General features: G+C 32.4%; 2 protein-coding genes across 2 annotated transcripts in view; both read right to left on the bottom strand.

Annotated features, from left to right (window-relative positions):
* Positions 1-235: 235 nt before the first annotated feature.
* si:dkey-13m1.5 (uncharacterized) lies at positions 236-12,290 on the bottom strand. Its single transcript, XM_056468830.1, has 8 exons — positions 11,861-12,290; positions 9,871-9,986; positions 9,686-9,786; positions 8,844-8,953; positions 3,106-3,218; positions 2,836-3,025; positions 1,371-1,459; positions 236-376 (listed from the first exon to the last, which is right to left on the bottom strand). The coding sequence occupies exons 1-8, from the start codon at positions 12,288-12,290 to the stop codon at positions 236-238; spliced, it is 1,290 nt and encodes a 429-aa protein (XP_056324805.1).
* A 1,585-nt stretch (positions 12,291-13,875) lies between these two features.
* Positions 13,876-16,922, bottom strand: part of homer3b (homer scaffold protein 3b) — a 79,377-nt gene continuing 76,330 nt past the window's right edge. Inside the window, exon 10 of the mRNA XM_056468079.1 lies at positions 13,876-16,497. Within this exon, the coding sequence (XP_056324054.1) occupies positions 16,312-16,497 (186 nt within the window). The 3' untranslated portion in view covers positions 13,876-16,311. The remainder of the gene's footprint in view (positions 16,498-16,922) is intronic.

The raw sequence follows: 16,922 nt of genomic DNA on the forward strand, positions 1-16,922 counted from the left end.
TATTATTATTATTATTATTATTATTATTATTATTACTATTAATTCATTTTTTTTTTTTTTCGGCTTAGTCCCTTTAGTAATCTGGGAGAACATGCAAACTCCACACAGAAATGCCAACTGACCCAGCCGAGGCTCGAACCAGCGACCTTCTTGCTGTGAGGCGATCATATACCCACTGCACCATGTGACGCATAATAATAATGATAATAATAATAATAAAAATTATTTTGCTACATCAAAATGGCATATGGCTGATGTGTTGTAGGGGTGGATTCTCCAGAAATTCCTTGCAGTAAGGCTTGGGCACAAAAGTTTCATTGTGGGTTGTCCTGAAGTCATGATCGCTGTTCCTGGGCCTGATATGGGTTTCTTTAACCTAGAAATAGATTTGCACAAGATCAAGATCAGCTCTCAAATTTGTACAAGCTGAGTTAGTAACTCATTTAACTGATAATTGAAGAAATATTGTACTGTACACACTAGGAACACCAGCCTAGGCTCCCAGTAAATGCTCATTGCTCAGTCTACATTTTTGCTAAACGTGAAATATGTTGCTCCAGGTACATTTCATTGCACATTTCAGTTGACAAATCCACTAGAGGGTGCTGTCTACATTTTTGCAAATCTGAAATATACTACTAAGGGTACATTTTGTTAAGTTTCAGACACACATCCTTCTTTTACACATCCATGAAAATGCAGGGCTTGTCGTACAGATCACCAAACAAACCACAGACCTACACCCTTCCATAAACCTAAAAGTGCACTGTGACCACGTATTTTTACCTTGCTCTTATCTCTTTTGTGGAGCCGTGCTTCATTGGACTCAAATCCGATTGCTCTGTACCACAAGTACACCGTACAAGGTACAGAGCAAACTGACCGCTCCAGAAAAGTTATCCGCACGGAAATAGAAAGGTGCTGCATGTATTCGATTACAAATTATGAGGATCTTTAAGGTGTTTTGTAGTTTTTCTTTGGTGTTTTGCAAAAAACTGCATGAACATAATACTTTAATCAGAAATAATATGTCCTTGTAAATATCATTAGTGTGAAAAGGAATAAAAGTTGTTTCATACTGCCCTGTATCATTTATTTAGCCAAGAAACAGCATTCAAATATATATCGAAGTACATATTTGTATGGCACTTATTTCTAAATGAGCCTTTATTGAGAAAACAGAACATCAGCAAAATTGTTCCAATGTCATAGAAACATCTTGTCCACCAATTGGATTTAACAAAACTTGGGCTCCACAGGAGAGACCACCTTACAGCTCAAGACAAGGGACTTTCATGGAGTGGATGATAAAGAGTTTTTATGGACTGTATATTAAACAGTTTATCTGCAGAGAAATGTAAATATTTTACCTGCTGAAGCTGGCCAGGGCTCAGCTCCTGTCTTCTAGAGTTTAGAGGGATAAAATCATTTTGCATGGTTGTAAGCAGCTGATCTGGCTCTAAAAACAAGAATATTTGATATTAACAAATGTTGTATTGTTGTAAATGGTGTAAAATGTCATTATTGCTTTTTTTCTGTAAACTAAAACTACCAAACCACTCTTTCTTCTAATTTAATAAAAATTTTAAGCTGTTTAAGATAAAAGTAGTATTATTTATTTTTGGACTGCTCAATACCACTGTTTCAAAAGATTTAAGAAATCTAATTTAATAGAATTTAAATAGAATTCTAATTTAATAGAATAACCCATTTATTTTCAATCCTAACAAATTTGTTATATTAGATTTGTATTTACATCATTTATTTTTTTGACATTTTGAAGAATATATATATATATATATATATATATATATATATATATATATATATATATATATATATATATATATATATATATATATTTTTTTTTTTTTTTTTTTTTTTTTTTTTTTACTTTTTTTTACTCATATAATTAAACAAGATTATTACCCCTTCTGTGAAATTTGTATTCTTTTTAAAAATATTTCCCAAGTGACATTCAGTGGAAAGCATATTTATATTAACTAATTTCAGTATTTTACTTTTACAAATTTTTACTTTACTTTTCATATTTTACTGTAATTTTTGCTAGATACTAGTATTCAGGTAAATCTACATATATGCATATATATGTTGTAGTATATATTATCTCCCTATATATTTATTCCACATTTTTTTTAACTACAGGGCAAAACAAACAGATATATACTACCGGTCAAAAGTTTGGGGTCAGTTTTTTATTTTTTTTTATGTTTCTTTAAAGAACATTATTCTGTTGATCAAGGCAACATTTATTGAATGTAAAAATAAAAAGTTAAATATTTATTAAAATTTCAAATTAAATTATTACTCCAGTCATTATTGTTTTGATTAATATTACCATTAATAATAATAATAATAATAATAATAGCAATAAAAAAATATTAAAAATAATTAATATTAGAGTGATTTCTGAAGCATAATGTGAATACAGGAGTAATGAAGCTGAAAATTCATCTTTAAAATCACTGGAATAAATTACTACGTTATGAACTACTTTTGAACAGTTATTTTATAGTGCAAAAACATTTTACAATTCGAACTGTATTTTTGATTAAATAAATGTAGCCTTAGTGAGCAGGATAAGCTTATTTTAAAACATTTAAAAATCCTACTGAGCCCAAACTTTTGACCGGTAGTGTATGTTTAACACATTTAGTTTTATCATGAATAAATCAATCAATAAATAAAGCCATAACATGGCATGGCACATACATTGTTTTTTAAAAATTTGTAATGTAAAGAATCGAGGGTACAGTTTGGGTTATTTTAGGTGATCAATCATTGTAAAAAAACAGGTTAGTAGGCTCAAAATACCTTGCTCAAAAAGCACATGACTAGGTGGATATACTGGTGTTTTGGGATGGACCACTTCTTTATGTGGAAACTGCTCCTGTGTTGTTGTGATGTAGAAACACCCAGCCATATTAGGCTTCCCGAATTCTACGTTGCTCAGAGTCCTGATACTGGATCCATCCACATGCACTGGGAACTTCGCGCTTTTCATCTGATAATGCAAACACCTCACACTTAGGAAAGATGTGCTTTTGTATTATTTAGCAAGTATATGCTGCAAACAAGTCAAACCTTTGGAAAGAACTGCTGGTTTGTTGTCGACAGTCTCTCTTGGTTAGCGTTAAGCAGCTCTCCCTTGAACACAGAGCTGAGAGTTGGGCTTCTGTGCTCTAGGTGAATAGGGCCTGCTATAAACAAACACAAAGCTATAAAATTAAATACTTCATGAATATATAATAATGATCTCGTTGTTAATGATGAATGCAGACTAGAAGTAGACAGGAGGTTTTTGTTGGAGTATTTTAAAATTATTTAATTATTGAAATGGCACCATCTGCTGGTCATGCTCTGCTTTTATATGGTAAAAAAAACAGTTACTTTTACTTAAAAAAATTGTAAATCCATTGTAACTTGAAATGTTAAGTTGACTTTTTTAATTACGCACATAGTTTATTTACTTGATAATGTTATGGCTGTTTTACACTGTAAAAACCTAACAGTCAAAATTACTAAATAAAATAAGTCAGCTTAACTTATTTTTTAAAAGCTTACTTTGACTCAATGAAAAAGAGTTATCGTTACTCATGAACGGATTATATTAAGCAGAACTCAAAACGAATGAGTTCTGAATGAATTAATTACATTTTTGTGTGTTAACTCTAATGCTAGAAGCAATACCAAACCATGTAAGTATATAACTGTTTGGACTTAATTTGTTGAACTCATCGTGATTTGATAACTGAACTTAAAATGTTTAAGTTACTTACACTGAAAGTTTGACAATACAAATTATCAACACAAATACTCATTCATTCATTTTCTTTTCGGCTTAGTCTCTTTAATAATCAGGGGTTGCCACAGCAGAATTAACCACCAACTTATCCAGCATATGTTTTATACAGCGGATGCCCTTTCAGAAATATACTGAAAGTAAATTCTACTCATTTGAAAAGCGTTTTGAACTCAGTGTTGAAGGCAACAGGTTAATTAAATACCTCATTACTTCAACTTGAATGGAGTAAGTTCACAGTACTCATATAGATTAGTTTTTTTTTTACTTAAATGGTTTGTTGAAATCGGTTTCTTCAAATGGTTTGAGTTGCCTTAACTTATTGGGTTTTACAGTTCTCAGTTACTTTGAGATCTATTCATTTATTGGGCTTTACTGTGCTCAAATTGCTTCATTTAATCAAATGGATTAAGTTCACAGTACTAATTAGGATTAGTTTTGAACTTAAATTTTTTGTTGCAATCAGTTTCCTCAAATGGTTTGAGTTACCTTAATGTTTTGGGTTTTACAGTATATATATAGTCATATAATTTACAGTACTCAAACCATTTTGTTTCCCAACAGAGATGGTTTGCTGCAATTGGTTTCCTCAAACTGTTTGAGTTAACTTTGCTTATTGGGTTTTATAGTATATTGTGTTCTCCCCTATTTTTTAGGTAAAGTCAACAAATCTCTCTAAAAACAACAGGGTTACTGGTTTTTGAGTTTACTAAAGTCTTTTTACACACTGACAAAAAATTATGGATTCCACAAAATTACTTCATGTTGTGCCAAAACAAGTTAACTGTTTTTACAAACTTAAGTGGATTGAACATAAAACCTTTAAGTTGTCCTTCTAAAATAACTTAACTTGAGTGTTTCAGCTCATGTTAAATAAATAGTTTAAACGAGCAGCCAAAGTTTATTTTTTTTGTCATGAAAAAAAAGCCATGGAATAGTTAAGGATGCCTGTTTATTGTTGCATTAGGGGTTTACAAATGGTCAAATGATGTTCCTTTTGGGCTAAAGATATTTTTTTTTTACATATAAAGCTATCAATGAAGGAATTAGTAAATAAATAAATAAACAAAAACGCAAGTGAGTAAGTGAGAAGTAATAATCTAAGGATGTCAGTATTTGGAAAGTACAATTTAATAATAATTTCAATTTGATAATGCGTTAACATATTACATGTAATTAATACACTGTAAAACCCAAAAAAGTTAAGGTTACTTAAACCACTAGAGGAAACCGATTGCAACAAACCACTTAAGTTCAATCCTAATGAGAACTGTGAACTTAATCCATTTGAGTAAACGGAGCAATTTAAGCACAGTAAAACCCAATAAATGAAGAACTCAAACCAACTGAGTATTGTAAAACCCAATAAGTCAACCCTCTACTGCACACATTATGATAAATCTATTAAACTATATATATATTTGACAGTTTTTCTTTTCTTAGAATGGCTTGACTTCCATTTTTTTGGAAATTTTTTAAGGTACTTTAGATATATTATATGGATCTAACTTATAAATTTCAAATTTATAAATTAATTTATTTTATTTTCAGCTTAGTCCCTTTATTATTCAGGGGTCGCCACAGCTGAATAAACCGCCAACTTTTTCAGCATTTATTTTACGCAGCGGATGCCCTTCCAGCCACAACCCATCACTGGGAAACATCCATACACACTCATTCACACACACTCATACACTACGGTCAATTTTAGCATACCCAATTCACCTGTACCGGATGTCTTAGGACTGTGGGAGAAACCGGAGCACCCACAGGAAACCCACACGAACACAGGGAGAACATGCAAACTCCACACAGAAATGCCAACTGACCCAGCCGATACTTGAACCAGCGACCTTCTTGCTGTGAGGCGAACGTGCTACCCATGACACCACATTGCCAATTTATTAATTTTCCTTATAATTAAACATTTTGTTGTTTGAAATGATTTAATTGGTGTTACAGTATTAAAAGCTTTAACACAGAACTTATAAAAGACACCTTATACATACTTTCCAACAACTGATATTCCAACAGCTTTCATTTATTACATTCTCTTTTGCTGAATATTATTGAAATTGAATATAATATTGTATTACCATGTATACAACATACGGTAAATCTAAATATTTTCTCCAGTTAATATTATAACAAATAAATAACAAGTCTAATATATCCAGATGTTTCAGAATAATGTAGCTACTAGCTAACAATGTTTATATATTATACTATATACTTTACTACTCCTGTCTCATACTGTATGCCTCTGAACTAACTTACCTAAATTGTCTGCATCACTGCTCTTATCAAACGTCCAATCTGCATCACTCTCATGGTCACTAAAACCCATCTCATCCTCACTTTCATCTGAAGGAAGAGCCAGTTCTGACCTTTTCTTCTTTCACATACCATAGAACATGGTGGTCCTCACTAATACATGGTTCCCCTATCTATTCAAAAGTAGTATTGCCATTAAAATGTGATTTTATCCATAATTAAAATTCTATTAACATATAACTAATCAACATTATATTACTAGCATTCATGTTGTTATTAACTTAAAACATCACAGCTGACCTTGCTAGCTAGCTAACCCACTGCGATATTGCACATTCCACTATTGGACAACACATTTGGCAACACATACATTTGATCGATTTACAAAAAACTAATTTAATAAAAACTTTCTGAGTTGTGCATATGTCATGGTGATGTTTCAGATTTTTTGTGGATCTGACATAATTTGATCCTTTGTTTTTATTGACGTTTACATTTGCATTCAGCAATTACTCACAACACCAGTCTGTCAGAAATCGCACCACAGAAAAACACTGCAGGTCGTGTGACTTAACCAAAGCACATCATTGTCTTTTAAGGTCATCTCTTTCCAACAAAAACATTTTTAACGTTGGTCTTAAAGAAACAGTGGCTGGGAAATGAACATACAAATAACATGATACCATATGTATGGATGGCTGACGTGAAACTGACGTTTCGACACAGTGTCGAGATCCATAAACGCAAGTGTTTCGAAACACTGTACCGAAGCATGATCCGAAATACCCAGGTCACGTTTGGCCTAGTGGATCGTGCGTGTTGTAACAGATTTCCCAATGATTTTTGGGTTCGAATCCCGACTTGTACAAATACTCCAAAACCATGATTTTATGTATTCATGTTACTGTTTATGGTGTAGTCTAGATAGGCTACAGCTGCAGATACGCCATCAATTTAGCATCATTTTTGTAACTGTAAAACAATAATTAATATTTTTACAGTACTGTGATGGTTGAGTTTAGGGTTGGGGTAGAATAAAATAAATGGGAAATTTTATGAATAATATAAACAATTCTTGTTAACTTCTGTCCACAACTGTATCTGATCTAGCAACAGCGCTGTTTTATGACCAAAACAAGCCATATTTAATTATAAAGTGTGTATTCAGATGTCAGACCAATGTTAAAACAAAACAATGCACCTCAAACTGATATTAAAGCATTTCATAGTAGCTGTATCAGCCTGGAATCGAACCAACAATTCCCGTATGGTATTCAAGAACCCTAAGCACTTCACTTTATCACTTGAGGGTTCAATCCTACAAAGTGGGGTTTAATACCTCAATTTGCTCAACTGTTCTTTGCTGAAGCTGTTCCATTGCGATACATAAAAAATGACCACTAAGCACACATTTGCTTAAACTGTTTTAGTGTTTCATGAAGCCTCGCTTTGCCCACCACTAGCCATATGGTTACACCATGCGGTAGAGGGTTTAGGCAACTCAAACCGTTGAAGGAATCCATTTGCTACAAACCAATTGAGTTAAAAACGAATTTAAATGAGTACTGTGAACTTCTTGTAAGTTGAAGTAATAAGGTATTTAATTAACTCTTTAACACTCAAAGAGTTCAAAACTCTTTTCAAATGAGTAGAATTAACTTTCAGTAAATTTTGAGTTAACTACACTCATTTCATTTGATAAAGTTGACTGTTGGGTTTTACAGTGTACAATTAAAGACAAAAATAGTAGCCCTTGTGTTTTTTAAAATATATTTTTTCACATATTTCCCAATTTATGTATATTACTTTAAATATAATTTAATTATTTCTTTCTTTTTTTGGCTAAGGTTGATATTTTTATAGAACCTTTAAGAAATGTATTTTTTTTTGGATAAGAAAATAGTTAAATATTATATGCTGTGTCATTACGACAAAGACGTAAAAGATGTTTTTTTTATTTAACCCTCTATAAATTGTTAATGTAGGTGGAAAAAAAATTATTAATTCTAATTTTTGAGAGGTCCCTGATAATATATCAATCATCAGTACCAAAGATACACTCACCGGCCACTTTATTAGGTACACCTCTCCAACTGCTTGTTAACGCAAATTTCTAATCAGCCAATCACATGACAGCAACTCAATGCATTTAGGCATGTAGATATGGTCAAGATGATCTGCTGCAATTCAAACTAAGCATCAGAATGGGGAAGAAAGGTGATTGAAGTGACTTTGAATGTGACATGGTTGTTGGTGCCAGACGAGCTAGTCTGAGTATTTCAGAAACTGCTGATCTACTGGGATTTTCACACAACCATCGCTAGGGTTTAGAGAAAATTGTCTGAAAAAGAGAAAATATCCAGTGTGTGCCAGTTCTGTCTTGGTGCCAGAGGTCAGAGGAGAATGGCCAGACTGGTTCAAGCTGAAAGGCAACAGTAACTCAAATAACCACTCGTTACAACCGAGGTATGCAGAAGAGCATCTCTAAACGCACAACACATCAAATCTTAAAGCGGATGGGCTAAAGCAGCAGAAGACCACACTGGGTGCCACTCCTGTTAAACAGTACTTGGGAAAAACAATTTAAATTTCACAGGACTAATAATTCTGTCTTCTGCTGTGTATTACTTTTTTTCTATGTTTTTTAATCTTTAACTTGTTTGTAGTTTAAAAACTGCTGGTATTTTCCCATTTCGGTGACATAACAAAAAATACATGGCATGAGATGATACATGATTATACATACCAAATGTATGTGCACAGAATTGGTCAGATGATGTTGTTGTCCATTTATCATCAGGAAGTTCCCGAAGATTGATGTGCAGAGATTTGGTGTTGTTCCTGAATTTAGGAGAGCTGTCGAGCAAAAGAGTTCAAGTTAGATTTACCTCATTTACATAAAATATACAGTTGAAGTCAGAATTATTAGCCCCCCTTTGAATTTTTTTCTTTTTTAAATATTTTCCAAATGATGTTTAACAGAGCAAGGAAATTTTCACAGTAAGTCTGATAATTTTTTTTCTTCTGGAGAAAGTCTTATTTGTTTCATTTCAACTCGAATAAAAGCCGTTTTTAATTTTTTCAAAACCATTTTGGGGTCAAAATTATTACCCCTTTAAGATAGATATATATATATATATAATTATTATTATTATTTTATTTATTTATTTATTTTTTTGAATGTCTGCAAAACAAAACACTATTATACAATAACTTGCCTAATTACCATATCCTGCTTAGTTAACCTAATTAACCTAGTTAAGCCTTTAAATATCACTTTAGGCTAAATAGAAGCGTCTTGAAAAATATCTTGTAAAATATTATTTACTGTCATCATGGCAAAGATAAAATAAATCAGTTATTAGAAATAAGTTATTAAGACTATTATGTTTAGAAATGTGTTGAAAAAAAAAATCTTCTCTCCGTTAAACAGAAAATGGGGAAAAAATAAACAGGGGGGCTAATAATTCTGACTTCAACTGTATATAAAGAGAGAGCTTTCTTCTTATGTATAATAAAATCTTTTGATCAATAAAAAAATTTACATCTTTAGTCTTTATGCTGCATACAGAAGCACATTATCAGCACCTGTTGTCGACGGATGGTCTAAAATAGGTGGAATATGTTGTTTGATTGTTCAGTATCTTGTCTCGGTCTCCCATTGCAACAGATGAATACTGAACTCGTTGCTAAATAAAAGACACAATGAAATAAAAGCAAACATGTCACTGAATTGGCACTCTTTGAAAGCGCTGCAATTGATATTGAAATACCTTCTCTATGGATTGAAGAGGAGGATTTGAAGGACACTGTCTGTACTGGAACTGCTCTTGATAACTGGAGCTGCAAATCTTGTCCTTTTTGTCCTGTCTCAAATTCAAGCTGACACCTTATTGATACAAAGAAATCATCTTATATTAATCTTATATAACATATTGAATATAGAATCTAAAAATAAATATAAAATAGTAAGGTTTTCAGTCATTTCTGGACAATTGTCCCTCAAAACTTTCCATAACAGAGTACTTAAATATATTAGTCCTCTTTTTATACAAGATGCAAATATTGGTGCATTAATTGATAATTCAATTGACATTAAATAAAATGCAAGTAAGTGAGTGTTACAATTACATCCATTTGGTGGCGCTGTAAAAAATGTGTTGGGATAACATGAAGGAATTAAGTTATATTATTATTTTTTACAATTTTAAATGGATTGAACATAAAACAGTTAAGTTGTCCCCTAAAATATCAAGATTTGTGTTGTTTCAGCTAATTTAAAAAAAGAAGTTTGACTTAAATGAACTTAAATGAAGAGTATTTTAGCATGCTTTTTTCACATTTTGTATACTATTTTCATATAATTGTTAATTAGTCATAGATATACTAATGTTTAAAAGTAGAGTACACGTGTACTTGTGTATATATATATATATATATATATATATATATATATATATATATATATATATATATATATATATATATAATTTTTTTAATAGTGCGTTAAAAGCACATTTTAGTTCAATTTGTGTCTCAAAATAGCATAGTTGAGTACACAACACTAGTATATACTAAAATATACTAATTAATATTTTTAGTACATTAAGTAAAAAATTGATGTGTGAAAATAGGGCACTTTTAGTAATGTAATATAAAGTATACTTAGTGTCCTTTACACAGTTTATTCACTTTTTTAGATTTTTTAATGTATTACTATTATACTTTAAACTATTCTTAAATATATTTATAAATGTTTAAAATTAGGGTTCAAGTGTATTTCTAGTTGTAACTAAATTTATTTTTAAAATACAGATATAGCATGTTAAAAGCACATTTTAGTTCAATTTCATCGTATCTCAAAATAGCACAGTTGAGTACACTTAAATGGTCTTGAGTTTATCTTAACATATACTATATACTACTATTTAGTACAATAAGTACAAAATTAGTGTGCGAAAATAGAGCACTGTTAGTACATTACTAAAAAGTGTACTAAGTATACTTACATAATGTGTATTTTAGTGCACTTTTTTCCTGCGCTTGTAACTGTGTTTGAGGTTAAGGGTTAGTTCACCCAAAAATATTATTAGATTACAAAATTATATTATTAATTATTCACCCTCAAAACCACTGAGACTTTCGTTTATCTTTAGAACACCAATAAAGATAATTATTTTCCATGAAATCTGAAAAGCTTCAGTATCCTAAAGGTGGTGGCATATGGGTGATAATGCACCATTACAGACAGCAAGCCTGGTGACAAAGTGGCTTCATGAACATGAAATTGAAGTAATCTCCCATATCCTGCACAGTCACCAGACCTAAATAATATTGAGTCACTTTGGGATGCGAGTCATTAAAACGATTTCCTCCCCCAGTATTACACAGTGACCTGGCCATTATTCTGCAAAAAGAATGGCTCACAATTCATCTGGTCAATGCAATTGAATCTGTCATTCCCAAGACCAATTGATGGTGTATTGGCTGCAACTACACCATACACATGAATTATTGTGGTCTAAAACCAGGCATTTAATTTTCCTTGACGTGACGTGAGGTTTGTGGCTGGTGAGGCACGACTCTTTTAGGGTCATGTTTCTTTCTATATGGGTACATATGTCAGGTATATGTTGGGCCAAGGAACAATGTAAAATGTATAGCGATTCAATATGCCTCCCAGAAAACACCAAGGTGGACGCTATAAACAAATGTGTGTGGGTGTTTGGAGAATTTGAATCCGTTAGAGTTTAGATTTCTAACCCGTCTTCGTCGTTTCCTTCGCTTTGAGGATTGGTGACACGTCATGTTTAGTGTAGTAGGAACTGTACATCGTCTCTGGACATTTAATTTCCAGCACATTTGTCCAGACTGCTGTGGTGGGTCGAAGTAGTTGGGCTGCGGACATGGGCATGGGCTTGAAATCGGCGTGACTGGTCTCGAAGTTTCCACACACATCTCCATAAGGCATTTTAAAGTTGCTGCTCTGCATCGTCAGGTGGGTTAACTTTGGCTCAATAGGAGGTACAGGTGGATGGGAAGGGAAGGACAGCGCTGTCTCCGTCTGGAACTTTGATAGATTTCCCTGCTCTCCATACTGGAAATGTGGTGAAGCAGGACGGGATACACCAACTCTATTCACCTTGGCTGTGTCAATTAATTTAAAGTGGCCTTTGTTAACTGTCGCATACATGTCCTTTGCTCCGTCCAAAAATGCTACATTTGATATCCTAGATTGAAGCATCTTCATATCTTCGCGAGGAAAAGAAAATATGAAGATTTTTATTAACAAAAACCTGTGACTGAAATCTATAAAAAGGTTTAAATCAGTTAACAGTTCTGTCTGCTCTTGACAAATCACACTCAAATACAGCACACATATTATAGTTTAGCACTAGCTGTGAACTCATTATATGTACATACGTATTTAATAGATAAAATAAGAGTTACCTTCTTGTCTCGATATGTTCAAGTCGAAACACAAAGCCGAAGGGGGCACCAAAAGACTTATCAGTTTGTTGTGGAGACATTAAATATTAAATGTTCACCAAGACAACCATTGTAACTGGTTCGGAGTTGCACAGTCAAATCATTTGGAACCAAAGTGTTTTATTTTAGCATGTGACAAATTTTATGGTGTTTACTGAAGCGTTTATTTGTTTGTTCGTTTGTTTTTATATTAATTCATAAGAGCAGTCATACTTTTTTTAGATTGAAGTGAACCTACACTCTACATTAGATGGCAGTATTGGGTCAACTGAAGTCTATATATTTAAACAGTACCAGTTGTCCTAAAAAAGCATTTAAAAATAAAACACATCTTTAAAAATGGACAAAAGCATATGTATATTTGGTATCCAAAACCAACCATACCATGAAGCAAGACAATATGCAACTATAATTTTCTTATTATGATATTATAAAGTATTGCAAGGAACAGGGGCGTAGTGGACATTTTAAAAGTGGGGGGGACAGCTGTATGAGATCATATGTTCATATAATTATTAATCACCTGTTTCTAAATGGTCTGTCTCTAGATTTGAGGGGGACGTATCCCCCCCATCCCCCCCGGTTGCTACGCCCCTGGCAAGGAAAATAGTTTCATAAAATATAAAAATCTATTAAAACAACATGGAAAATGACTGCGCAATTAATAGAAATAATTAATGGTTATTCTAATTGATTTATATGAAGATTGGTTTAATATTAACTAAATAATACATTAATGGGCAGTTTGTAATGCAACATGGAGCCACTGTTTAGCAGAATAATGGGAAACTAGATCTGAATTTACTTAAACAATTCAATTTAAACCAGATTATTTTTATAATCACCATGAGTACTGGCTTAAATTATATCAGCTTCACTAAATATATTAACATTATATTGTATTTTCCATATGGGGGCGGAGCTTAATGTAAACAATACTTTATATTTTCCAAATGTTACCGAATGTCATTCATAAATCTACAGTAAAATAACATTTTTGTTATAAAATTAAATTCAAAAAACATCTTTGGATCCAATTTTATTAAAAACCACAGCAACGCAATTCCAAAATGCTCTGTAATTATTCTAATTGAATATTACAACGAAACACAGCTAATGCAATCAGAGCAGCACTTTGTTCCTTCATTAATTTGTACTCCATGACATGCAATTTAACCAAATAAAGAAATTAAAAACTATTTTACATAGGCATCAATATTTATAAAGTGCCATAAAGAGTATTTTGGGGGCATTTGGGATTGGGAAAAAAAGTGAAATTAAAGGACATGTTAACATGAAGCAAATACTTTTATTGGGAATTCATATAAAAACCACAAACAGCAGGCACACAATAGAAAAATAACATATGTGCAAATGTCTTTGAGGTTACAGAGATGTCCAAGCAAGGTAAACTCAACAGTTAACAGGCTAAAAACACATTTTCAAAAACAGGAAGAAAAAAATACTTGGTATAAAGATGCATGCTGAGGTATTGCAAATTATAGTGGTCTATAAAAAGGCGAAAGTGTTTTTCCTAAAGGGTCATTGCTGTTAGAAGTGCCATTTTGAACTAATGGAATCTGACAGTGAAAACTAAATTGAATCCTTGCAGAAATGCATTACATTACAGACATATTCAGACAGACCAGTTGAAATAATGAATAAATTAGTTAATGAAAAGGGGAAGTTAAGGTAACGATTCCCTCGTTAAGCAGTTGTTACTAAGAGAAATACCATGTTATTTTGTTAGTGCTGTGTGCTTAGATTTCCTTCTTTCTATAGTTGTCAATTACAGAGCCCTACATTAAGCTAATTTTATTAGGCATGTAAGATCAACGAAGTTCAACAAGCCGTTAAATCACTTAAACGTCCTATCAGAGACATGCTGGTGTTCGTAAATATTGAGATTTTTCTTATAATGTTTCTAACAATAACAATGGTTGATACATTGAACAGGAGCTTCATTTGCAGAACATTTTGTTCAAACTCTTACAGAAAAAAGCACACACTGGCTTCACATTAAAGTGATAGTTCACACAAAAAAAATTTCTTTAAATGAAGATTTATTACGTAAGCGTTTCTTTTTTCTGTTGAACACAAAAGAAGATAATTTGAAAAATGTTGAAAATTGGTAAACAGTGGCATTTATACTGTAGGAAATAAAAACACAATTGAAATCAATGGCTGCTGTTATCCAACATTCTTCACAATATCTTCTTTTGTGTTCAAAAGAAAGAAACTCATAAATGATGAGTAAATGATGATTACTCTTAAAAAAATGAGTAAATGATGACAGAATGCTCAGTTTTAGGTGAACTGTCCCTTTAAAAATCACACGTGAAACATAAAATGTGATTTTATTTTATTTTTTTCACAGGCAAATTTTGCCAAAACATTCAACATGTTTGTTTCACTTGTTATTTTAATATGAAGCTAACTGTGTTTTTTTCTGTAAGGGAAGTCTTATTAATTTTGCTTTAGAAAACTAGTCACAACCAAATCACAGATATCAACAACTTCAGCTATTTTATAATCTAGTACCAAGTCTTAAAGACACAGTTCACCCAAAAATGTAAATTTGCTCAGTATTTATCCGCCCTCAAGTGGTTCCAAACCTTTATGAGTTTCTTTCTTTCTTTTGAACACAAAAGATGATATTTTGAAGAATGTTGGAAATTGGTAACCACTGGCATCTACAAGAAATACAAAAACTATTTAAGTCAATAGCTGCTGCTTTCCAACATTCTTCACAATATCTTCTTTTGTGTTTAACAGAAGAAAGAAACTCATAAATGATTAGTACTCCTAAATAAACGAGTAAATGACAGAATGTTCATTTTTAGGATAGATCTGTCCCTTTAAATCAAAGTGAAACACATATTAAATGTGGTTTGAGAACATTTTCATGTGAACAAAAAGTAATCGATGACTTCTTTTATCTCATGCAAATTTCGCCAAAACATTTAACGTGTTTGTTTCACTTGTTATTTTGACATGAAGTTAACGGTGTTCATTCCTGTAAGGGAAGTCTTATTTGTTTTGCTTCAGTAAACTAGTCACAACCAAATCACAGATCTCAACAACAACATGAACTATTTTTATAATCTAGTACCAAGTACTTAAAGTCACAGATCTCCCCCAAATTTAAATTTGTTCAGTATTTACTCGCCCTCAAGTGGTTCCAAACCTTCATGAGTTTGTTTCTTTCTTCTGAACACAAAATTTAAGAATGCTGAAAACCGGTAACCATTGACTTGCATGATAGGTAAATCAGTAAAAGTCAATGATTACAGGTTTCCAGCTTTCTTCAAAATATCTTCTTATTGGATTCAGCAGGATAAATAAAGACAAACCGGTTTTGAACAAGTGAAAGGGTAGTAATTAATGACAGAAGTTTTAGTTTTGGGTGAACTATTTCTTTAAATTCTTTTAGAGAGTTCAATATGATTTTCCTCATGACTAATTTAAGCAAACAGGCTCTGGTCGTCATGTGATATTTGTTAGTTACACCCATTAATCTCAGCTCTCGAGAAGCAAATATGGAATGTGGGTGCAAATATTCTCCTAAATAGCTTGTCATGCTACTTATTCACTTCTTGAGTTTTTTTTTTTCTACCAATATAGTACCATGATGAATCGTTGTGCAGCTGGGGAAGATTCCAGTAAAGTTTTCATCAACCTCAAAACTGCAGTTTTACCGTGTAATGATTGTCCAAATGTAGTGGTCATTTGTCCAGGAGCTTGGCCAGGTTTTGCCGCAGGTCAGTTAAGTCATAGATTTTGACATCTAGCGTTTCAATGACCTTTTGCACTGCCGTTTCAGCCCTGCTCTGGGCTTCTTGAGAAGAAGCTAAGGCGTTCGCCGCTGTTTCAACTTCTTTCTCTAGCTCGGAGTTCTTAGCTTCCAGGTCCTAATGCCAAAGCAAACAAACATTCATTCTGAGGTCAGTACACTGTAATATAATCACATTTAGGGCATGTTCACAATAAACCATTGTCAATTTACAAACTGAAATCTTTTTATACCTTTAGGACATTTACACAAGATCAATTTGGGGATCTGCAAATGTTTCGTTTTATATAAAAAGCGATAAGGCCCTTAAAGGTGCAGTACGCAAGTTTGACACTGAGTGGCTGAATTAGGTATTGCACGCCTGGTTAAAAAAAAAAAACATGCAAGCTCAGGTTGCCAGATTAACGACATCAACAGAAGTGTGCCTAACTATTGAGCCTAAAAGCTCATTTAAACTGTGTTCTAAATAAAAGCAACTGCACGCAAAAAAAGGAACATTTTTTCCATTTTAAAAGGAGTTTTTGTCTTAACCAACACCTGAAA

This window comes from Danio aesculapii, chromosome 11 (genome assembly GCF_903798145.1).
Source record: "Danio aesculapii chromosome 11, fDanAes4.1, whole genome shotgun sequence".
Classification (NCBI taxonomy): domain Eukaryota; kingdom Metazoa; phylum Chordata; class Actinopteri; order Cypriniformes; family Danionidae; genus Danio; species Danio aesculapii.

What these genes read in the sequence shown, in the direction of transcription:
- si:dkey-13m1.5 (XM_056468830.1), bottom strand. Translation starts at nt 12,290, where the DNA reads ATGTATGCGACAGTTAACAAAGGCCACTTTAAATTAATTGACACAGCC. An exon ending in CTCTTCAATCCATAGAGAAG is followed by an intron (nt 9,787 to 9,870) that starts GTATTTCAATAT and finishes TCTTTTATTTAG; the next exon opens with CAACGAGTTCAGTATTCATC. An exon ending in GCCCTGGCCAGCTTCAGCAG is followed by an intron (nt 377 to 1,370) that starts GTAAAATATTTA and finishes ATCTATTTCTAG; the next exon opens with GTTAAAGAAACCCATATCAG.